The following is a 25115-nucleotide window of genomic DNA, read 5'->3' as shown; positions in this document are numbered from 1 at the left end:
AGAGCTCAGGACCATTTCATCCATTTGGATCGTTTTTTTTCTCCCAACGACACAGAAATGGTAGCACTTTAAATGAAGTCATTCTGTGTACAAAAGCTTGCTTCAGATACTTGGCAAAGTGATTATAGTAGGAGGACATTACCTAACTTCTTTAGGAATAGAACATGAACTTCCAAGGCTGGTTAGGGAAAGATAAAGGGGGTGGAGCCAAGAAAGAGGCAGGTGTCGTATGACCCAGATAAGGAATACTCAGCCTCAGTGGGGGACTCAGAAAGTACAGTGTCCAGAGAGTGAAGGAAGGATGTTTCAAGAAGGAATGGGGGATCAGCATCGTCAGGCCAAGAGGTCCAGTCAGGTGACAGCCCATTAGTGACCTCAATAAGGCAGAGGGCTGGTTAGAGCCAGGAGGTCTCTGGGAGCTAAGCAACCAGAAACAGCAAATGTAGGTAACCCTCTTGAAAAATCCAGATGCAAAGCAGAAAAAATAAATAAATAAAAGAAGTGAAACATAACTAGAAGGAGAATATAGGAAAGTTTAAGCGTGCTTATAAGCTAAGGGTAAGGACTTGAGAAAGAAAATAATGAAGTATATATGTGAGAGGAAGGGATAACAAAACGCCAGCCCAGAGGAGGCAGGAAGGCGAGGAGTAAGCATCCTGGGGAAGATAAATGGAGAGTCTTAATGTTCTTTGAAACTGGAGCAAAGGTGGTAAGGATGACTGTGAACCACAAGCATATTTGGTGGGAATCTGAGTGGGATCATACCTAATGCCTCAGTTCTCTTGGGAAAGAAAGCAAACTGTTGCCAGAGCCCAGGGAGAGATCGGGAGCTGGTACCCAGCCTTCCTGCCCTCCCAGCAGCACACCCAACCAGAAGGCTGAGGGCAGAGGAGTGTGGGTGATCTCGTGCACAGAGATCAGCCTTCTGGGACACTGGCTGGACAGACAAAAGTGCAGAAAGAGAATGGCCAGCCCAGGTGACAAGCTGATGTGGCTTTAATTAAATGTCTTCTCTTTCTACATGTGCTCCTTGGCAAACTGACTCTGCCACTCGGCCCTGGCTCCACAGCCATGAATCTGGGTTGGCCTGTGACTCGCTGGGACTAACAGAATGTGGCGGTTGTGAGGTGTCTGCGACAGCTGAGCCACTAAGCCTCAAGAGGCCTAGGACTAGAGATTATTACTGAGGAAGTCAGAGAAAGACAAGGATCATAGGATATCACTTATATGTGGAAACTAATAAAAAATGACACAAAAGAACTTAACTATAAAAAGGAAACAAACTCACAGATGGTGCATTCAAACTTATGGTTATTGCAGGGGAGACTGCAGGGTGGGGATAGATTAGGAGGATAGGAATAATTTATACACAGTATAGCACAAAAAAGAGATAACTAGCAAGGACCTACTGTATAGCCCAGGGAAATACATATATTCAATATTCTGTAATAACCTATATGGGAAAAAAGAAGGGATCTGTGTCTATGTATAACTGATTCGCTTTGCTGTACATCTGGACCTAATACAACATTGTAAGTCAACTAGACTCCAACAAAATTTTTGAAGAGAGGCCTTGCAGCCTTTCTTCTCACCCTCTTAAATACATGTAAGGACATCTTCTTGAGGATGAAGCACCAGGTGGACAGGAAGACCTGGCTAGGCATGAGATGAGGTCATCTTGGGCCATCTATCCTGAATCAAGCAACCAGATGATTCAAGCCACACAAGCAACCCAGGAAAGACCAGTTGTCATTTTAAGGCATGACATTTGAGGGACATTTGTTATGCAGCCACAGATAGCTGATACAGTGGGAGGGTGTGTGCCTTCAAGAAGGATGAGCTGAGAACCTTCCAGGTCCTCCACTCAGCCCAATGATCCTGGGATACGTAGTGATTCTGCTGTTTTTTGGGTTTTGGTTTTTGTGTTTTGTAAACATTTTATTGAAATTAGAACCACCACAAAAAAAATTTTAAATTGGAGTTCCCTACTGGCCTAGCAGTTAAGGACCTGGTGTTGTCAACACTGTGTCTCAGGTTTGATCCCTGGCCCAGGAACCTCTTGGTTGTTCTAAGGGATCAAGGAGGGAGGAGGAATGAATATGTGGAACGTGGGATTTTTCAGGAAGTGAAACTATTCCGTGTGACATTGTGGGTGGGTACATACCATGATGCATTTGTCAAAACCCAAGGAACTGGACAACACAAGACTGGACTCTAACATAAACTGCAGATTTTTTTTTTTTTCTTTTTAGTGCCGCACCCATGGCATATGGAGGTTCCCAAGCTAGGGGTCTGATCGGAGCTACAGCTGCTGTACAGCGGCGCAGGATCCAAGCTGCGTCTGTGACCTACACCACAGGTCACGGCAAGGCTGGATCCTTAACCCACTGAGCAGGGCCAGGGGTCAAACCTGCATCCTCATGGATACTAGTCAGATTCACATCTGCTGTGCCACAAAGGGAACTCCCACAGACTTTTAGTAACTCCCTGGCTCACCAGCTGCAGCAAGTGTACCACATTTGTTTGTTTATTCATAATTTTTTCACTTTTAAAAGTTTTATCAAAGTATAGTTGATTTACAATGTTATGATCATTTCTGCTGTACAACAAAGTGATTCCGGGAGTTCCTGTTGTGGCTCAGTGGGTTACAAACCTGACTAGTATCTGTGAGGACTCGGGTTCGATCCCTGGCCTCGCTCAGTGGGTTAAGGATACGCTGTTGCCATGAGCTGTGTGTAGTGTACGTTGAAGATGTGGCTTGGATTCCGAGTTGCTGTGGCTGTGGTGTAGGCCAGCAGTTGTAGCTCTGATTCGAACCTAGCCTGGGAACTTCCATGTGCCATGGGTGTGGCCCTTAAAAAGAAAAAAAAATCAAAGTGATTCAGTTTTACATATACACAATCCATTCTCTTTCAGAGTCTTTTCCCATGTGGACCATCACAGAATACTGGGTAGAGTTCTCTGTGCTCTCCAGCAGTGCTCTGTGGCCAGTCAGCCCATACCGCACAGTGTGTCACACTGGTGTAAGATGTTAGTGACAGGGATGCTCTGACTGGGGAAGGAGGAGATATATGGGGACTGTCTGCACCATCGGATCAATTTTCTATAAACCTGAAACCGCTCTATAAAATCAAGTCCATTAATATGATTTTTTTAGAACAATTCTGAAAGGCAAACTAAACCAAACCAAATGACAGGTAACAGTGGGAAAGTGGGGTTCCTTAGGTAGCCTCAAAAGAATTCTATTACTTGTTTTTTAATGTGAGAATTACTCTATTCAAAAACATATATGCCGTGGTTGTGGCCCTAAAAAGCAAAAATTAAAAAAAAAAAAAAAAAGGAGTTCCTGTCGTTGTGCAGCGGAAATGAATCTGACTAGGAACCATGAGGTTTCGGGTTCAATCCCTGGCCTCACTCAGTGGATTGAGGATCCGGCATGGCTGTGAGTTGTGATGTAGGTGGCAGACACGGCTTGGATCCTGTGTTGCTGTGGTTGTGGCATAGGCCAGCAGCTGTAGCTCCAATTCGATCCCTAGCATGGGAACCTCCATATGCCACAGGTGCAGCCCTAAAAAGTAAAAAACATAAAATAAAATTTAAAAATTAAAAAAATCATAAAAAAGTTTTTTTCTGTTTTAGTTAACAAACAAAACAATAATGTACAGATATTCCAAATTTTGCCTAAAGAAAAATGTGACAACATTAAAGAATGAGTGAGAAAGTCTGATATATGTGAGGAAGTTATAGAAGAACCACTTACCCCCAAGGAGAACAGTGAAAATGTCACCATACTGCTTCTGAAGAGTAGTCATGAAACCTATGGGATCTTTTTGTAATTTCAGGGCTTCTCCAATGAAAGGAAGCCAGCTTTTTACCAAAGGAGGCTCACCAGGTTTCCTATAAGAAATAAAAAGAGAAGGGAAAATAATAGAAAAAAATTAAATCATTCTTATTTTAATACTTGTATGTCATTAATCCAGTCGAGAAGTGGACTGGATGAATTACACAGCTTTTTTTTCCGACTCTTTTATTCAGCAGTTATATTGAGGGAGTCCCCACTGTGGCTCAGCATGTTAAGAACCCAACTAGTACCCATGCACACGTGGGTTCAATCCCTGGCTCAGTGGGTTAAGGATCTGGTATTGCCGAAAGCGGTAGTGTAGGTCGAAGATGCAGCTCAGATCTGGTGTTGCTGTGGCTGTGGTGTAGGCCAGCAGCTGCAACTCCAATTGGATCCCTGGCCTGGGAACTTCCATATGCCATGGGAGCTGGCCTAAAAAGAAAAAGTGAGAGAGGGAGAGGGAGAGAGAGGGAGGGAGACAAGCTTTAATACAAATGGCTCTATTGAATGTCTGTTAATCACAGACATATGTTCATTGAGCCTGTCTAGTGTGTGAGGTTCTGGGGTAGACAGTTCAATTCACAGCTTTTGGTGAGCAACTTTTCTGAGAACTTGTGTCTCATGAGGCCCAAAATGTGGGCAGAAACGATAGACATATTCAGTAAACATTTTGTATTTGAGAGCTCTTGTGCACTCTGGGGGTTAGAGGTCAGGTACTTCAGTTGCCAAAGTAAAGCTCTTTGTTTTCTCATGTCAATTAGACTAGAATTACATAATTAGAAGTGGGGCAATTACTAATTTTTTTTTTTTTTAGGGCTGGCCTATGGAGGTTCCCAAGCTAGGGGTTGAATCAGAGCTACAGCTGCCGGCCAACTCCAGAGCCACAGCAACACCAGATCCGAGCTGCATCTGCGAACTACACCACAGCTCATGGCAACACCGGATCCCCAACCCACTGAGCAAGGCCAGGGATCGAATCCGCAACCTCATGATTCCTAGTTGGATGTTTCTGCCGTCCACAATGGGAACTCCCGCAATTACTAATCTTGAAAAATCTTTTATGCTGTTGAGAACAATAAAAACCTCAGTATTATTTCCATGGAGGTGTTTTTTTAATGAAGATTTTTACTTGTTATACAAATAAATAGAGTATTTGCTAAATTTTACAACTTTTTAAAAACATACGAAGTGGGTTCAATGAAACACTGAAACGCTGTAAATTAAAAACCAAGTTTCTTCTTTTTTGACCTATAATCCTAGCAAAACTGGACTTCAAAATTTCTTCCTAGTCATTTATTTGGTGAACTCAATCTGATTTAAAGTTAAAAAAAAAAAATCCAAAGCCATTTTATCCTAGAAGGGATTAAAACAAATATTCAAGAGAACTCTGATGATTTTCTATCCCATCTGTGAAGATGACTTATACCACATGCAGAACAACCCATTTTGATTAATCACAAGATATTACTAGCTGAGACCTAATCAAAGATCAAGATTATGATCATACTCAGCATGGAATTTTATGTGGCTAGATTAACCCTATCAGAAGCTTTCATTCTCCCACAACCCCACATGGGAGAATTAAACTTTAAAAAAAAAAAAAAAAAGAAAGGAAATATCAGACCTTTCAGGGGAAAAATAAACCGAAACAAAATAAACCCAAGAGAGAAATAAAGGAATTCTGTATCAAAACTTTGCATTCTGTTTTCAGAGGATTATTTATCTTTATACTAATTACAAAATATATGCTGTTGTTTAAATGCATATACTTAGATAAGAAGCACTGCCTAGAAATGTGTATCTTAATCACCACTCCATGCCCCATGATTTCCTTTTTTTTTTTTTTTTGGTTTTTTGGGGCCACACTTGTGGTCTATGGCCATAGCAACCCCAGACCCAAGCCATGTCTGGGACCTATGCTGCAGCTCATGGCAACACTGGATCCTTTTTTCTTTTTTTTTTTTTTTGCTTTTTAGGGCGGTACCCGCGACACATGGAGGTTCCCAGGCTAGGGGTCAAATCGGAGCTACAGTTGCCGGCCTACACCACAGCCACAGCAATGCAGGATCTGAGCTGCATCTGCGACCTACACCACAGCTCTCAGCAATGCCAGATCCTTAGCCCACTGAACAAGGCCAGGTATCAAACCCACAACATCATGCTTCCTAGTTAGATTTGTTTCTGCTGCATCATGACGGGAACTCCAATGCTGGATCCTTTGACCCACTGAATGAGGCCAGGGATCAAATGCACATCCTCATGGTTACTAGTCGGATTTGTTACCCACTGAGCCACAGTGGGAGCTCCCCCTGTTATTTTTCTTGAATGAAACCTTAGCAATGGAGACTTGCTCTTTTGAGAAACATAAAAGTGTACCAAGAAAACAGAGTAACAGTTAATTTTACATCCAAAGATTAATAAACAAGAAGAGGCTACACGTATGACTAGAGAGTCGGTCTCCAAGTCAGAAACTGCCACAGCATGCAGGCTTTTTATCAATGACTTCCAAAATTTGCAAGTGACCAACTTCCCCAAATTTCCTCTCACATTAACTCTCTACCTCAGTCTTTTGACTCTGTTGTGTTGAATACTGCCTGAAAGTTGTATCATGACAAAGATTTCAAAAGGCTTTTTGTTACATCATAATTTAAAGCAACTAAATTTATCTTCTATGCTCTGTCATTTGGTCAAAGACTGTATTCTTCATAGTGTTTTCACGGGGCAAAAGGATAGAGCTCAGGGGAACATGAACTTAATGTTTAAAGTTAGGGAAACACATTAGGAAGCCGTTTTACTGTCTCAAAGATGAGAGGGTCATCATTTCTTACAGCTGTGCTCATTTTGGCAGAAATAAGCTTCAAACTGTTAAACACTATGTCACAACTATGCATATTTTCAGGAAAAGATACAGTGCTAGTTCAACTCATGACCCATCAAAGACAGATAACAGAAATCTGTCTTCATCAGTACATTTGTAAAAATTATTTAGGGAGGAAAGACACTTCCATAATGATCCAGAAGGGCCTGCTGACACCTGGCACAGCACAAATACTGCTATTTGTGTCTCTCATGTTCTGTGACTTTGACAATGAGATGCCGACTGCTCACTGCTGAGTGAGGGCAAAGGATGCTTAGTGCTTGTTGGGGCTGCTCAAATTCCAAAGCTTAAGAGGAAGGGCTCATGGAGCAATAGTGGGTAACTAAAAAAAAAAAAAAAAACCCAAATCAATGGTCCCTAACCCCTCTTTTGCCCACTCGAACAATACACATTTCCTCAAAGATTGCTATTTAAGAGACTACAAGGACGTATCTTGTAAATTATACAAACTAAAGCTTACAAAGGCTCTCAATGACTAAACCCAAGTTCTACTCATAGACTCCTGCCTCACGGCTCACAAGTTCTTTCATACAAGTTGCAGGACACATCAATACTTCAAATCTATTTGGAAACAAATAGTAGGGAAGAATCTAATTACATACCATAGCCAGAAAATACGAAAGACATTTAAGACTGTTTCCTTTGATGAAAAAGAAGCATATAAAATGGAAAAGAGTAGACCAACATAGAATACCTGGTTCTTAAGTATATGATATTCAACTTTGTGTTACACCTTTAGATAAATAAACAGGTACAAGATTTGACCCATCACACACTGTTCCTTAGACCTCTAAAGCCCAGTGCTTTTCAAAGCAAGCTATACTTGTCAAAGTCATTTCTTCTTTTCCTTTTTTTCCCTGTGATCATTCTAGACTAGGAGTCTTGGTTATTGAAACAACCTCCCAAGCAAGTGACGAGCAACCCTGCTTGCAGAGCAGCTCAGGAAGAACACAATTATGTGTTGTTGACAAGTTTTTAAAGACAATATATTTGTATCAGGTCACCTAATATCTATAACAGTACCCTAGTAATTGCTTAATTTTTCCCAGTTAATAAAGATTGTCTTTGTGTGTGTGGTTAAGATTTCACAAACCACATAACTGAAGTGCATTGCAGTATCTGATGATAAAACCAACCTTTCAAACAAATTTTGCTGCTGACCAAGGCACTTTTGAAGCTGTTCTGTCTTGGGTGTCTTTGACTTACTTTGAAAGCTACTTAATTAGAAAATGTAATGTGCCTCATGGGGTCACTTAGAACTGTGTTCTTTTTCTTTATTTTATTTTTGGCCACACCTGCAGCATGTGGAAGTTCCTGGGCCAGGAATCCACCCAAGCCGCTGCAGTGACAATGCTGGATCCTTAACCTAGCTGCGGCACCACGAGAGAACTTCAGAAATTTATTCCTCCACTCTTTTTTGGCTCCAACATGGGTACCAGGATCCCTAAAAATGTTCCCACAACTCTAAAGAGTTGCGAATCAACATGTTCTTCAGGATAATGGGGAGAGGGAGCCTCCGTTCAGGGCTGTGGATGAAAGGTCCCAAAAGAGGACTATGTGGACGTGTCTGAGTGGGGCATCTCTGTGTGGAGTGACTGAGCTTTGGCAACCTAGCAGCCTCAATGAGCACCCATGTGGGGCCAAGGAAACACAGAACTACATGCCTTGCTTTCCCTGGAACCTAGGTGAATTACAACCAACTGGGGTGCTTCAGGAAGGGATGCAAAGGTGGAGGACCACTCCCCAAACCCTTGCCAGGAGGCACCCCCAGGAGGCCAAAGACGACCAGCATGAACACCTGTGCAACAGGCATCACCAGATCAACAGAAAGGAAGGGGAAGGAAGACCTCCAAATCTCATTTAATCTTTCTACAAAAGAGACCAAGCTTTAAACTAGAGTGACGAAACTATTTTCACTGGAAATAGTGTTTTCTACCATCGGCAGAAACAGGGGCCTAGAAATTGGAGTTCAGTTATAAACAACTGAAGTTACGTTTCTGCATATCTGACGCATCCTAGAAAATGTTAAATCCAGTACTCTGGCTATGGAGATGCTCAGTTTTTCCACCTAAAAATGAGAATAATAACATTAAGTTTAGAGATTTACCAATCGGGCTGAGATGGAGTATTTGCAAGCAACTGGCACACAGAGCAGGGTTAGTTTTCCTGCTATTCACATTCTGCAAGCAGCACACCGGAGTGGCTTTGCTCAGCCTGAACACTTTCATTCGTCAAACTTCCCTGCTTATCTACACCTTTCATGGAATTGCTCAGGACTGAAGCAAGGAATTCTCCAACCTCCAGATCACTGGCTGAATGAAGATCTTAAGTGGGCAGATATACATGGATGCGATAACTTCAGGTGAACTGGCACAAAGTCTCTATGCAAAGAGCTGACCTTCTCAAGGAAAGAAGGATCTTTACTCAGGACAACGTCACCTGGTATATTTGTTTAGGATGAGGTTCTCTGGGCATGACCTGATCCAAGAGTTAATAACATTTCTCTGTATAAAATGCAAATAGGAATGGGGGGGCAGCATTAAGGAGCAAGAGAAATAAAGGAAGTGGAAGAAGAGGGGGCAATACAATGATGCCATATCATGGTAAACTGGGACTCTGTGAAAAGGACCGTGACAGTGTAGGCTGGGGCTGGTTGTTCATAGACACCAACATGACCAGTCTTCAACTCTAAGAAGTTGTTTGCTGGCCTGGGAGCCGCACGGCCCTTTTCACGTCAAAACATTCAGTGTGAATCTGTTATCACATCACATAAAGGCATGGCCATGGCAATGGAAAAACTGGAGGACTTAGGGCAGCATCCAGCTGAGGGACTCCATGGGGTGGAGGAGAGGGTGGAGGACAGCCAGTGCAGGAGGCAAAGCACAGCAGGGAGGATGAGAGTCAGGGACCCACCTCCCCATCTCGCTATGTAACCAGTCCCATAGGAGCTAAAAGGGGAGCTTGCACGTCCCAGGCATGTCAGAAACGTTTATTTAGAGCATTTGTATAAATAAAAGTACTTAGACATCAAATGATAGAATGATCTCAGCACCTGGAGAACCTGGGTCAACTGAAAACAAACCTGAGAAAATCTGGGTCTATCTGAGAAAGATAAGAGACAAAGAGGAATTCCAGTCAAAGTCTGTTTCTTTATAACTCTCTGAATTCACAAGCCCGACTTGGCACCTTACAAATCACAGGTTTTCAATAATTGTTTAATGTTTGAGAAAGAATACAAATAGAGTGAACTTACAGAGTCTGAGCTTACCATTCTCACCATTTAACTGGTCATTAATTACTAACCAGTTATTAATTAATTAAACCCATTAATTATTATTTTGTTCTGCCAAATACACTGTTGAGAGAATGAAAACCCAAGCTACAGGCTGGAAGAAAAATCTTTGCAAAACTCGTTACTAGACAAAAGACTAGTATCCAATCTGTACAAAGGACTCTTAAAGCTCAACAGTAAGAAAAACATTGAAAATGGGCAAAATATTTGAACAAATCTCTTATCCAGGAAGACATGCGGATGGCAAAAAAGCATATAAAATGCTCCACATCCTACGTATGAGGGAATTGCAAATTAAATGTCTCCACACATATATTAGCGTGGCTAAAATTAAAACACTGATAGCCCCAAATCCTGACAAGGTTGTGGGACAACAGGAACTTTCACTAGTGTTGAGAATGAAAGATAGTACAGCCACTCTGGAAGATGGCTGGCTCCTTCTTGTAGAACTAAACATACCCTTACCACACAACCCAGCAATCACGATCCTTAGTATTTACCCAAATGAGGTGAAAATTTGTGCCGATACAAAATCTTGCACACAAATCTTCACAACAGCTTTACAACAACTTCATAATTGCCCAAACTGGGGAGCAATACAGATGTCCTTAAACTGGTGAATGGGTAAACAACTGGTAGGTTCCCAGGAGAACGGAAGAAGCCCCTCCTTTGGCATGAAGCTGTTAGAGTTGGACAGCAAGAGACAATGGTCTACAGAAACAACGGCCTGCAAAGATCAACCACCTACAAAGATGAACTCCTGCTGCTGCACGTACCTGGTCGTGAGACTCCAACCCCAACCATCTTCTCACATCGTGTAATTTTTCCCGTCCCCTATAATTATCCCTGCCACAATCACTTGGTCATGGGACTCGACCCCCGCCCCCCTCCCCCCTCCAGTTCCTCAAACTGTGTAACCTTCCTCTCATTGTCCTTGCCACAAGTTCCCACCATAGATCCTCGTCGCAATTTCCCATGACAACCCTTTATAAGAATAACTACTCAGCCCACCCGTTTCGGATGCCTTAAAAAATCTCCCTTGCTTTACTAACTTGGCCTGGTGTGTTCCTCCTTCAGCGAACCTAATACAAACACATGTAAGTCCACACAGTGCAGAATTATTAACTATAAAGTGAGAGAGCTATCATGTCGTAGTAAGACTTGGAGGGAACTTGACTACATATTGCTAAGTGAACACTCTACATATTGTATGATTACAACTGTAAGGCCTGGAAAAGGCAAGACCACAGAGATGATTAAAAGAGCAGTAGTTGCTACTGGTTAGCGGGTAAGGAGAGCAGAGTGAGCAGGTGGAGCACAGGATTTTTAGGGCAGTGAAACTCTTCTGTATGTCTCTGTAATGGCAGAAACATGTCATTATACATTTGTCAAAACCCACATATTGTACAACACAATGCAAACTTTAGACTTGCGTTAACAGTAATGAATCAATGTTGGTTCAATTGTAACAAATGTACCATAATGATGCAAGATGTTAATAAGAGAGAAAACTGAGGGGGTGGGAGGTCAGGAGTGGGTTTTGGGAACTCTCTGCAATTTCCTCTTTTTTTTTTTTTTTTGGTAAACTTCAAACTGCCCCATCAAATAAAGCATATATATAATGCATTTTAAGCAAGAAGCACATCAGTTTCCATTTTTAAGGGTTTTTGTTTTGTTTTGTTTTGTTTTTTAAAGACAGGTGATTCTAAGTATTAGGATTGGTCAGTGTGTAAACTGGTACAATCTACAACATTTTTTTTTTTTAAGAATAAAAAGTTCTAGAAACCAAAAAGTGAGAATATTCGCTGTGGGTTATCCTCAGTCCTGCTAGACCATTTCTCGCTCTGACCTCATAAGGAGCCACTGATTCGGAATTCCAGGCACCTTTTTAAGACCCTGCCTGGACTAAGTTATTCTGCATCTTTTAGCTCAGAAAGCTGGTTTTCAGTGACCTGAGGAACTTTGACCAAACTTAGTTTCTTCCTTGGCATTGCAGGCTTTTTCTTTCTTTTTCTTTTCCTTCCTTTCTTCCTTCCTTCCTTTCTCTCTTTCTTTCTTTTTCTTCCTTCCCTCCTTCCTTCCCTCCTTCCTTTTCTTTCTTTTTGTGGAGTTTTTGACTGTTTTTTTTTTCACCTTTTCTTTACTCTTTTTGATTCTTCTCCTTTTTTATTTTTTCCTCATTTTTCTTTTTTTCTTTACTTTTTGTTGTTTTCTCATTTTTCTTTATTCCTTTTCCTCATTTTAAAAATAAATGTGTTAATACTTGTTGTTTATTCATCTTCATTTATATCTGGCCCTGTACATTGATTTCCATTATAAAGATCAGTCTTCTGGGTGGGCTTTGGCAGTGATTTTCTTTTGAGGCGATTTGGATCAAGTGTTTTAGCAGCTTTTCTCAGTTTTAAGCTGACCTTAGGGACACCTTGTCTCTGCAGTAAGGGCAAATCTGCTGTGAGGCCCTTTGGCCATCTCTGCCAAGGAGGAGGAGAACTAAGTGGATAATGACCCTGGACAAGGGTACCTGCTCCCAGGTGAGGCTGCTCCTTACCGGGAAAGGTGTCTGTAAAGATCACTAACACGAGCCAGCAGAGCTTCTGGGGCTCAAGAGGCTACCCCACAAAGTCAAGATAATGAAGGCCTTGGATCACCCAACATCATCAAATTATTTGGCATAATGGAGAGAACACAATCCCCTTACCTAGTGAATCATGGTGGCATGAAAGAGAAAGAGGCCTCAGGCAAATTCTGCTAGAGAATGTCCACTGTGGTACTGCAGACAGAAAACCTGCTCCTGGACACTGACCTGAACATCAAGGTTGCAGACTCTGGCTATAGCCATGAATCACCTTTGGCAGTAAGTGGGTGCCTCATGTGACAGCCCCTTTGTGCTGTTGGGGACAAAGCAAGATGGCTGTGCAGTGGCTGGGCGGAGCTGAGAGTCATTCTAGAAATACACTGGTCCTGGAGTCCTTTAGATGGACAGAACTTAAAGGAGCTGGGGGGACGGGTACTGAGTGGTGCACACCAGAGTTCCTTCTACTTGTCCACTGAGTGTGAAAACCTGCTCAAGAAATCTCCCATCCTTAATTCCAGCATGGGAGGTCCTTTGGGGCTCAGCAGGCAAGTTTCCTGTATGCCTGCAGCTCAAGAGGATGAGGAAGCGAGCTGCCCAGAGCAACACCCTGACTACAAAGACCGGGTAGACTGAGTTGGTGGTGCCCAGGGCTCCAGAGTGTGAAGAAGGGGAGCAGCAATGACACCGTGAGAGTCCTTATCCCCTGATACAGACACTGTGGCTGCTGTCTGACATGGCCCTTGGAGCCAGCCCATCAATAATTACTTTCTAGAGAAATTTAATCACAGTTTACCCTGAAGTCAATAAAGCAGTTTCATAACCACAGGCATAGCAGAATAATATTGTTTTCGTTAAAAAAAAAAAGGACTATAAATGCAAAGAGAAAGGTCTGGTATACTTAGGATGTTAAGGGTTGTTATTTTGAGATAGTAAAACGACAGGGGCTTGGCTCTTTGGTCTTCTGATTTGCATGACAAAAACATGCTGAAGAGTTTTGAAGAGTATCTGTCTTTGATTTTGTAGACTGTCTCTCGATTTGGGTTGCCTGATGTTTTCTCATGATTAGACAGAGGTTGTAACCTTTTTTGGAAAGAATGTGTGTGCCCTTCTCCGTGTATGGTTTTGGAAATTTAAAGAAAATGCAATTTTAGTGTGAAAACAAAAGCCATGTACAGACGGCACTGTCTTTGAAAAAGTAGTTGATGGCAAAAACTACACTCTGCAAATGAATCAGAGGCTGATTCTAAAAATGAGCACAACATTCCCAAGGCAAGCAAGTGGAACCCCAGAGGTTCACCCTGAGGACGAGCAGAACCCAGCCCAGCCACACCTGAAAAGAGAAGAGGAGACCCTGGGGTCTGACTCTGTAATTCACAAAGTATGGACATAGGCACCGCCTGGATCCCCCATCACTTCCTCCAGGGTCCAGACAGCATGCACAGGAGGCAGGCAGAGTTGGTTACCATGACAGCCACGGGAGGGTGGGGTGCTCTTCACAACTGAGGGTGTGGCTACTGGGTGATGACAACCTGATAGTCTTTGAGGCTCCACTCAGAGGAAGAAGCCTAGTAGAGGTCACCACCTCCACCCCTTCACAAAACGCCAGTGCATCCATGTGCACAGTTAGGGAATGGGTTAATTGTTTCTCCTTGTAAATGACAAATCATATAAGCTTTAGGACTCTCCATTCATATGTTGTACATGTATGATCTGCTTAATATTTGTTTACTGCAAGAATCAGACCAACTGTAATCTCTTTTCAGGATGACATTAATCCAATGCTGTCTAGAAAAATTATACAATTCATTACCATAAGTAATCTCTATTGTACCCTGTGCTTAACCTTTATCTTTTCCCCAGTCCTCTAATCTTGCAAATCCACTGGTGCTCTGTGATTGGCATCTGGTGTTCGCACAACCCCCGCCTGACAAAAATCATTGAAAAATCCCTGGCTAAATATGCCACTTTTCGGTCTATCAATGATTCTATTCTTTGCTCTTTGGTAACTTTTGTACCACACTAGGAAGGTCTGTTAAACTTGGGGGTCATAAACAAGGCCTTTGCTCTTGAGATGTTTTGTCTCTATCAGGATGGCACCTGACTGAAAACTTGACTTAATTTCCCAGTAGCAAAGATATTCACTATTCAAGCACTTTTGATCAAAAGAGGAAATGGAGAGTTCCCACCGTGGCTCGGCAGGTTATGAACTTGACTAGTATCCATGAGGATGCAAATTTGATCCCTGGCCTCGCTCTGTGGGTTAAGGATCTGGCATGGCTGTGGCTGTGGTACAAGCCAGCAGCTAAAGCTCTGATTCGACCCCTAGCCTGGGAACTTTTATATATCTCAGGTGCTGCCCGAAAAAGCCAAAAAAAAAAAAAAAAAAAAGGAATGACAATGTGAAAGCAAGCCCTGCTTAATGGTCACAAATTTCCCCATTACTGGCATGGAATCAGAGCAAAACTAACATGAATATGACTAAAGGTATTTTCACGCCCTAGAGAATAACTCTTCAAGCCATATTCCAGTTGAATCTATCACTGTCAGGTCACCTCTGCAATTGTGTGATCTGAACAAAGCTTGTCTGTACAATGTGCTTTCTCAACTCGATTCCATTAGCAGATTTATACTAATGCCTTGATCGAGTGAGTGATTTGTAAATGCCTCTTTGGCTAAGAAGTCAAACCTCATCCGTGTAGGATTTTACTCTGAGAAGTCTATGATTGAATTCTTTTTTTTTTTTTTTTTTAAAGGTGGGAGGAATGCCCAGGTCAGGCTGGCACCACAGAAACAACGTCAAGGCTTATTTTATAAAACTATCATTGAAAAGTTAACTGAGTCTCAAGCAGGCTTTGCAAACAATGACCACAATACTGATATACTTTATGAACTTGACCCTGGGCTAATTAGGGCATAGGTCAAGGCCTCATCCATTCTTGTGTTCACTGCTGCAACAGCCTCCTGTTAATTCCTGATTAATCTTGCTACACCGTGTGGCTCAGATTCGGGTCTCTGCAAACAGCCACTCGTTTGGTGACTTTGGCCAATTTATCTGTGCCTCAGGCTCCTTGTCTGTAAAATGGACATACTACTGTACTTTCCTCATGTGAGAATTAAGTAAGTTGGTGCAGGTAAAGAACTGAGGACAACAACTTCACATAGTAAACACTAAGTGTTGGCTGCTATCCTTATCATATCATCATCATCATCATTATCATATCATCTTCACGTTACTGCCAGGGCTCTTTTAAAATACAAATACAGCCATGGCTTTCTCCTGATTCCCCTTTCCTGAAAGTCTTCAAGAGAGTACTGGTTTTTAATTTTTTTTCCCATTTGCTGGCATACTTCCTTTATGTGCCTAATTTAGCTTTTGGTTTAGGGCTGCTGTATATGATTTGCTGATAAGGAACTGGGCACCAGAATCACCTTCTTATATTTCTCAGACTTTATATTCTCTGAGTAAATACACTTAAAAGAACAAAAGTGGCTAAGAAGAGCCCTGGATTTTAGGAGGAAGCCAGTCAAACGTGTTTAGACAGCCTAGACAATTCTAAAAGAGGGAAATCGATTCATAATGGAAAGTTATTTCACTTCCTTAATTAAAATAGAAAACCATGCAACTGAATTTGTAATTTCTGAGATGCTCAGTTGCTAATTTATTTTACAGACAGGATTTGATTGGACTCCATGGAAGAGATATCAATTCCATTAACTCATCATTTCTTACATTTGATTAAATCATTTGATTTTGAAACATTTAATAAAAAATCAGAATCCAGTTTTGTGGAAACTAAATTATGACAGAGGACTAGCCCAGAAAACCTTGGTAGTGACAATACTGAGATCAATGCCAACAATATATAAATGCTTAGACAAGTTATCAAATAACATGTCATCAATCTAAGCCAACGAAGAAACCAAGTTCCAAATTCTCAAGGCCAACATTAAAATGATCAAGCCCAGCTTATCAGAACCATAGGAAAGATAATTCATGGGTACTCTAGTCTGCTGAGGTGGGAAGCTAATGAAAAGCCCAAGGACCATATGCTACATCTGCTTCATAATGCAGAAGCATATTTTAACATTGGGTAAAATATTAACATAGCAAAAGATAACAGTATCTCTACATTTGTAATACAGCACAGAGCACTGAGAAAGGCAACCTTTTGATATTGTCATGGATTGGAGGGCTTTTAGAAATGGCAAGTACCATTCATTCCCAAATACCGGTTCCTAACTTTGGCTGGTGATTTTAAGTCACTGCATAAAAGGAATGTACCACTATTTCAGGAACTCCATCATCACTAATATAACAATATCGGACACAGAAGATATACACAGACAATTCTAATATCGTCTTGCAAATTCTAAAGTTTTAGTAAAGAAAAACTTCTACATATTTTAAACATAATTCCTGCAGTGTCCTTTGCTAACTGTTCCCTTTTATGTGCACCCTTCCACTTGTTTTGCAAAATCAATTTTCACTGTTTTTACTATGATCATCACTTAGGTAGTGTTCAATTGCTTTGTTTCTGTGGTTGCCTTGTTTTCTATGTCCCCATCACTAACTCTTATCAATCTTTTTCAGCACTCTCGAAAATCGCTTTCAGGAGCTCCCGTCATGGCTCAGCAGTAACAAACCCAACTAGTATCCATGAGGATGTCGGTTTGATCCCTGGCCTCACTCAGTGGGTTAAGGATGCAGCATTGCCATGAGCTGTAGTGTAGACTGCAGATGCAGCTCAGATCTGACATTGCTGAGGTTGTGGCACAGGCTGGCAGCTGCAGCCTGGGAACGTCCATATGCCACAGGTGTGGCCCTAACTAAAAAAAAAAAAAAAAAAAAAAAGAAAGAAAATAGATCTCATTATGGTTCTGGAATTTTCATATAGCTCCCCTCTTATTTTCCATCAATTTTTATTTTAATCCAGGCAACAAGAGAATTTCTTGAATTTATCCCTTTCAGGTATTATTTTATTTCTTCTCCTCTTAGATTTCTAATTTCTAAGTGATCTTTTATACTCTCTGCTTATACCTTATACAAATTAATTCCATTCCTGTTTTATAAATGTAATTCCTTCTATCTTTCTAAGTCTATTAAACATAGTTTGGTGGGGGATATTTTTCTGTTTCCTCTAAGTTTCCTTTTTTTTTTTCTTCTGTTTCACTGTCATAGTTTCTCTCTTTCATGGTGGAAGCTTTCCTCAACGTTTCACATTTGAACACAAGGCTGTGCATGTGCTGGTGAGGCTGGTGGACTTCACCAAACTGTGATTAGAAGGGGGCCTCATCATTTTAATGAGCTACCTCTCTTTGCTAGTCAAATGGATGAGGCTGTATCTTTTATGAAACCTAATTTTGCTTGAGGGGCTTTGGGAATAGAACATAGTACATAGATACATGTAAATACATTTCCTATAAATAGTTAACTGATTTTGTCTTAATTATGATTTTTGAGAGATTATATTGCCAAAGTCATTTGGAGCAATGTGTGCAGATAAAAAAACATTGAGTTCATTACTATTTATGGAGGTGAGAACAGATAGAGGATATGATCACAAAATGGAATGGTGACATTAGTAGTCAGACAGGAGGGAAAAAAATGAGGGGTTCTATAGGTGTGCAAGTTTTCAGGTAAAATTTCAGGGTGGAGTAAGGGATTTAATTATTTCACTGTGCTGTTCCCCAAATTACTCCAATATTCCTCTAAGTGATAGTATCTTGTCTCTAGGGCTGATAAGATTTGGGAGAATTGGCAGAGAGAAGTGAGGTATAGATAGATTCTTGTTTTTCATTTGGGGAACTCTGTGTGTGTGTGTGTGTGTGTGTGTGTGTATTTTGAACTAGGACTTGAACAAAGTGATGCAAGTGTCAGTAATACATTAATTCTTTCCAGAGACCACCCTTCAGAAAGCAAATGTGTTAACTCTCAATGGAATAAAAGGCATTAAAAAAGCAAGGACTCTAGAGGGTAGAGCTCAGGGGTAGAGCATCTCACTGCAAAAAGCAAGGACTCTGATATCTCTTTTAGTTTCTCAGATACCTCCCTAACCTTCCTCAGAAAGACCTGGAGTTTGGATTTTAACGGAACTCAGATACATCTATAAAAGGTGTTTTTTTTTTCCCTTTATAAATAGGGCACAAAACAAAAACGAAAACAAAAAAGGAGAAGAAGAAGAAGAAGCCACTATTAGGTTTGTAAATGACCATTCTACCTCTTTGAAAGCTTACAGGTAACTCCTCAAAATACTAATGTAATATGTAATGATTGTTAATGACCATTTAAAATTCATTTTTATTCTTTCCTAGAATTCAAAATTCCATCCTGTTACTTTCAAAGGATTTTATTTCAAAGCATGAATATGAAAGAAAAAGCAGTGTGTGTGTGTGCACGTGTGTGTGCACGTGCGTGTGCTTATGGCATGAAAAGTCCCTTGAAAATCAGGGATAAATATATTAAGAAATCTTCTAAATCTAAATAATAAGACAATCCAATAAAAATGAGCAAAATACTTGAATAGACATTTCACCAAGAAAAGATATATAAATGTCCAATAAACACATGATAAGATGCTCAACATGACTAAACTTCAGGGAATTACAAATTAAAAGGTAAAGTGGCATACTACTACTCACTCATTAGAATGGCAAAAATCAAGAGGAATGGCTGTATCAAGTGTTGGCAAAAATAAGGAAGAGGAGCTCCCATTGTGGCCTCGGAGTTCCTGTGTGGCTCATCGGTAAGGAATCTGACTAGTATCCATGAGGATGCAGGTTCGATTCCTGGCCTCACTCAGTGGGTTAAGTAACTGGCATTCCCATGAGTTGTGGTGTAGGTGGCAGATGCTGCTCAGACCCTGCATTGCTGTGGCTGTGGTGTAGACCAGCAGCTGCAGCTCTGATTCAACCCGTAGCCTGGGAACTTTCATATGCCGAGGGTGCAGCCGTAAAAGATGAAATAAATAAATAAATAAATAAATAAATAAATAAATAAATAAATAAGGAGGAACTGGAACTCTTTATACACTGCTGATGGGAATACGAAATAGTACGGTCACTTTGGAAAAGGGTTGGGCAGTTTCTTATAATGTTAAACACATATTAACAATACAAACCAGCAATTCCACCCCCAGGTATCTCTGCCTTAAAGAAATGAAAGTATTACGTCCACACAAACATCACAATTGCCCCAAATTATGAACAATTTACATGTCGATCAGCTAGTGAGTAGATAAACAAAAGGCAGTATATCTACATGATGGAATATTATTCAGCAATGTAAGAGGACTAAACCACAGATGTATGCAACAACATTGATAAACCTCAAAAGTATTATGCTAGGAGAAAGAAGTCAGACACATGATTTGATTTATAAGAAATTTCTAGAAAAGTTAAAAATAGAGGTAGAAGGCATATCAGTTCTCCCTTGGGGTTGACAGTAGGAACAGAGATTAAATGAAAACAGGCATAAGGAAACTTTTTGGTTGATGGACGTGCTCTAAACAGGATTGTGGTGAAGGCTGCACAACTGCATCAATTTACTGAAACTCATCAAATTGTACATTTAAAATGGATGAATTTCATGATATGTAAATCATCTCTCAAATGAATGTTCTGAAAAAAGAAGGCATCTTGAATGATTAATTTCATATTTCAATTATCAGAAGAGTCTTTAAATGAAATATACCAAAATTATATTTAAATTTGTTATCAGGTAAAGAAAAAGCAAGGATTATTTAATAGAACTTAAGCATTATATTCAAATCTCAAGATGTTGTGGGCAATTTTTGTACCATTTCTACATATGAAGGTATAGATTTTTTTATTTTCATATTTTCTAAATAAAAATCTCTTCTTTCAGGATTTTGCTGAACACTCTGTATGCTTTCTGCAAAATAAAGTAAAACAGGGCCCTGAAACTGGGAGAGTCTGGGAAGGCTCATGGAATTTTACATATAAAGAAATAGAATCAGAGAAGTAAAATAATTTGTTCAAGGTCAAATCATCACAAAGTTGCAAAAAAGATCAGGGACTAGATCCCTTGACTTCCAATCCAATATTTTGTTTTTTCTGCCTACACTATCTAAGAGAAGACAGGCACCTGTCAGGGTTAAAGGAGTCCTGACTTTCTGAAATCACATTTTTCTCTTTTCTGATAGGTTTTTTCACTTGCAGTGAGCCCAGAGGTGATAATGCTATAAAGTAAATAAACATAAGATGTTATCTCCCATAGGGCAACTTCTGTTTGTGACTAAATGAGCCAAGATGAAGAAACACTTCAAATAACAGACTCAGCTGGAGCAGCATAGCAAAGAGGCTGCTTAGCTTGAAAGGAAGTCTGGCACATAGCCACTGTGATTCATAAACTATAATGTAATAAACTTGTATGAACAAAAATCTAATTTCCATATTCAACACTGGTTACCTGAATGAGCCATAGGAGAGCTAATTTTTGGAAACAGCATTAATTCTCTAGAAACAAAATGAGCCACTTGACACCAGCCAGAGTGTGGTAGCTAAAGGGTTGCAAATGCTACCCATACCTTTCTTCCATTTCTAGATTTCAAGAGGTAGCTCTAGAAACTTACCAAATTGAATCTTAGTTGAGTTTAATGTCTGTTTTTTAAAAATCACCTCTGGTTGATGGAAGTTAATACAGGGCCAAAACAAACAAACAAACAAACAAAAACAAAAAAGCATCTGAAGCAAAAGAAAAGATGAGGATATCCAAGTCCCAGAAAGTTTAGCCTATAGTACCACCAACTCAGAGAGCTGCATTATTTGTAACAAAATGACAGAGACTAAAGGGTTTGGGGCACTTAAATTATCACAGACTATAACCAGTGGTATTTACCCCAAAGGCTCAAGGCCAACTAATTCTTGACAATATCTCAGTAAAATCCAGAGAAAAAAGAGGAGTTCCCATTGTGGCTCAGTGGAAATGAATCCAACCAGGAACCATGAGGTTTCAGGTTCGATCCCTGGCCTCGCTCAGTGGGTTGGGGGGTCTGGCGTTGCCATGAGCTGTGGTGTAGTTCGCAGACACAGCTCGGATCTGACATTGCCGTGGCTCTGGTGTAGGCTCCGATTAGACCCCTAGCTTGGGAAACTCCATGTGCCGCTGGTATGGCCCTCAAAAGACAAAAGACAAAAAAAAAAAAAAGAATATAAGGATTTGATATTCCTTAAACACATTTTTTTTGGGCCATGTCCATGGCATGTGGAAGTTCCCAGGCCAGGGAGTCCTTAACCCACTGAGCCACATGGGAACTCTCTCTTTAAACATAAATTCTAAGGAAATCGCTTAAGATCTGTGATAAATTGCAGTAGTGTTCAAATTATCCACTATTCTTTCCTCTAAGAGCATTATTCATTGATGCCCCATTGATGCCAGGCTTAACCATGTGACTCTCTTTGGCCAATGATCTGTGAGCAGTGACGCACGTCACTTCCCAGCAGAGGCTTTCTGAGCTATCACATTCTCTTCCTATTGACATAAGTAAAAAATGCCCTCTATTGAACACACTCCTTAAATCTGGAAACTTGAATGAAGACAATGACTCATAGTGAATATATAGAGTGAATAGAAAGAAATCTTTCAACTGTAAACCACTGGGTTATTTGCTACCATAACATAACCTGACCAAAGACGTCTGAAATGAGAGTTAAACAAAAGAGACTTTTTTTTTTGGTCTTTTCTAGGGCCACTCCTGCTGCTTATGGAAGTTCCCAGACTAGGGGTCTAGTCTAGGGGTCTGATCGGAGCTGTAGCCGCCAGCCTACACCACAGCCACAGCAATGTGGGATGCGAGCCACATCTGCAACCTACACCACAGCTCACGGCAACACCGGGTCCTTAACCCGCTGAGCAAGGCCAGGGATTGAACCCGCAACCTCATGGTTCCTGGTCAGATTTGTTAACCACCGGGCCACGGCGGGAACTCCCGAGATTTGTTTTGATTAATAAACCAAGGTGTACTTTGGAGACCTCATACTGATTGCAAAATAACAATCTTGCTATATTTTACCATCATCCTAGACCAACATTTTGTACTTTTGATCCAATGCATATATTATGATACATAATATACATGCACATTACAAATATATGAATATGTAGATGTAACTAAAAGTCATGGAACAATACTTATTTTACTATGTGTGATGTACTTTGATATCTTCTCTTTTATTTTATTTCTTTTTTACTGTTTGGCGTAACCCACTAAATCCACTTTAAGCCCTATTAATGGGTCACAACCCATTATCCTAATTTCTATCCAGGGTTTAACCTCTTGGATTATTCCTAAATGTGTCTTCATATTACTTTTTTTTCTCCCAAATTTTAATCCATTAGTACTTGACTCTGGAGATTTTTTAAAAATATACTGCTTCCCAGCCTCAGAGATGGTGATTCATTTGGTATGGACTGGAAATCATTATTTTAACATTTGAGAATCCCTCAGTTCCTTTCTCAGAAGAACCAAGAGAAAAAGCCAGTGTTGCAAAGTGTGACTAAAGGGTTTGTCCCTGGGATAATCAGCAAGATTTCAGCCTTTTGTTTTATATCCAAATTATAGTGAGCTATAGACCAATTTAAGATGAATTACTATAACATACACTTAATTATCAACTTTCACATATAACTCATTAGGACACATATTTGTTTCAGACTAATATGCATGCTTTCGTTCCTGTAAATCTGTCTCCTTAACTTGGCCTCTGAGCCACAGAAGATCTTGAAATCACCTCTTATCTGGCCATACAGTTCTTTTTATTTTTTGTCTTTTTAGATCCACACCATGGTATATGGAGGTTCCCAAGCTAGGGGTCAACTCAGAGCTGCAGCTGCCAGCCTACACCACATGCAAGCAATGCCAGATCTGAGCCGCATCTGCCACCTACATCACAGCTCTCGGCAACACCAGATCCTTAACCAGCTGAGCAAGGCTAGGGATGGAACCCGAGTCCTCATGGATACTAGTCAGATTTGTTTCCACTGAGCCAGGATGGGAACTCCCATAGAGTTCCTTTTAGATGCCAATGATGCCAAATGAATTTTGGCTACTTATAACCATCTCAATGACCTGGGTCACCCATTAATCAATAGATGAATGGATTCATTCATTCAAACAATTACTTTGTACTCAATTTGTGTCAGACACTATTCGAGGTGACAAGGACGCAAGGAAGAATCAGAGACACAGGACCTTTCCAGTGAGAGCTCAGTGTTGACGGAGGTGGGTGGTAGATATGCACACAGATAACGAAGACACACTGCCAGGACTGTCATGATGGGGTAACCATGGACTATGTGCTCCACTTGTAACGCACCTCTTAGTTTGATTTAGTTTTTCTAAAGCAAGTCTGGAAATCATTTTCCTCGTCATCATTCTGTTGAAGGTAACCCCCGAGTCCATGCATCTGCTCCTCTTCCCTGTGTATCTGGTCTGCACACACCCTTACTGAAGGAATATTGTTGCTCAACAGAAAGACAGTGATATTGAATGACTGTATCCACCTTGGAAAACTATGCACAAATCCCCACATCAACATACAACTCCCAGAGTGGTTTCTTCACAATCCTGCGGGATGTACTCACATCCTTTTTCAACACATGTCACTGACACGTTATTTAATGTCTGTGCTTGGTAAGTGGTGCTTCCGTGGCTCCTCTCTCATTGCTATCTATGTATCTCTGTGATGTAGGAACTTAGAATGTTTGGTTTATCCTGGTTTGTTCTAGCTCCTGCTGGTCACTGGCAACTTTGTAATAATTATTTTTCTTGTGATATAATAATATTTACAGCACAAGAAAGTTATGCCGAAGGTAAGTTTAAAGAGACGTATCAGAATGCATTTCCTGCATTTGATCTAGAAGATACACTATATGTTTCTCAAAGTTTAATTCTCCAACATGCATATTGTAATTTGTGCTCAATGAGATATGGGAAAGGCAAGGAATCAGTACATTCCACATTCTAAAACCATCAACAGTCAGCCTTCCAAAGTGATCTGAGGATTAAAAATGTAGTATGAATGGTACCTTAATGCCAGTAAGCATTAACATCAGCCTTCCATGCCCACATGCTCTAGAATCTGTGCATATGTTTAAAATAAAATTACTTTACACTTTGTTTAATTTCAAAATAAATAAGGACATAAGTCAACAGAGGCATCTCTCTAATAATATTACTCCCAGAAAAAAGATATATTTTGGATGCTCAATACAGGTCAAGTTTATTCAAGCCATGTATCCGTCCCTAATAATAAAATGAAGCAAATAGGTAAAACGATTTATTATTATAAACCACCTTACTATCCTAAAAATAATTAGAAACAAAGTCATAGATCATTTCTATACAGAAATATTTAATTCTTTATGCCACAGGCAGCATCATTTTCTAACATGGCCCAGCAAAGATTTTTTTAAGTTTAAATTTTAATAGCTTTGAGACTTTGAAAAACTTATGGTTTCCAAATGAGACAGGCTGGGGGGTGGGGGGATGCACTGGGGGTTTGGGATGGA

General features: G+C 40.5%; 1 protein-coding gene across 2 annotated transcripts in view; it reads right to left on the bottom strand.

The window, feature by feature from the left end:
- LOC125129286 (cytochrome P450 7B1) overlaps positions 1 to 25115 on the bottom strand; it is a 172447-nt gene that overhangs the window by 26049 nt on the left and 121283 nt on the right. Inside the window, exons 1-2 of one of the 2 annotated variants that reach the window (XM_047783846.1) lie at positions 10788 to 10845; positions 3761 to 3897 (exon numbers count right to left, since the gene is read on the bottom strand). In XM_047783846.1, the coding sequence (XP_047639802.1) occupies positions 3761 to 3812 (52 nt within the window). In that variant the 5' untranslated portion in view covers positions 3813 to 3897; positions 10788 to 10845. Of the gene's footprint in view, positions 1 to 3760; positions 3898 to 10787; positions 10846 to 25115 lie in introns of those variants that run through there. The other variant, XM_047783845.1, reaches the window with a different exon arrangement.

This window comes from Phacochoerus africanus, chromosome 6, assembly GCF_016906955.1.
Source record: "Phacochoerus africanus isolate WHEZ1 chromosome 6, ROS_Pafr_v1, whole genome shotgun sequence".
Lineage (NCBI taxonomy): Eukaryota > Metazoa > Chordata > Mammalia > Artiodactyla > Suidae > Phacochoerus > Phacochoerus africanus.
Note: the sequence above shows the minus strand (reverse complement) of the source record. Positions and strands in the feature narration are given on the sequence as shown.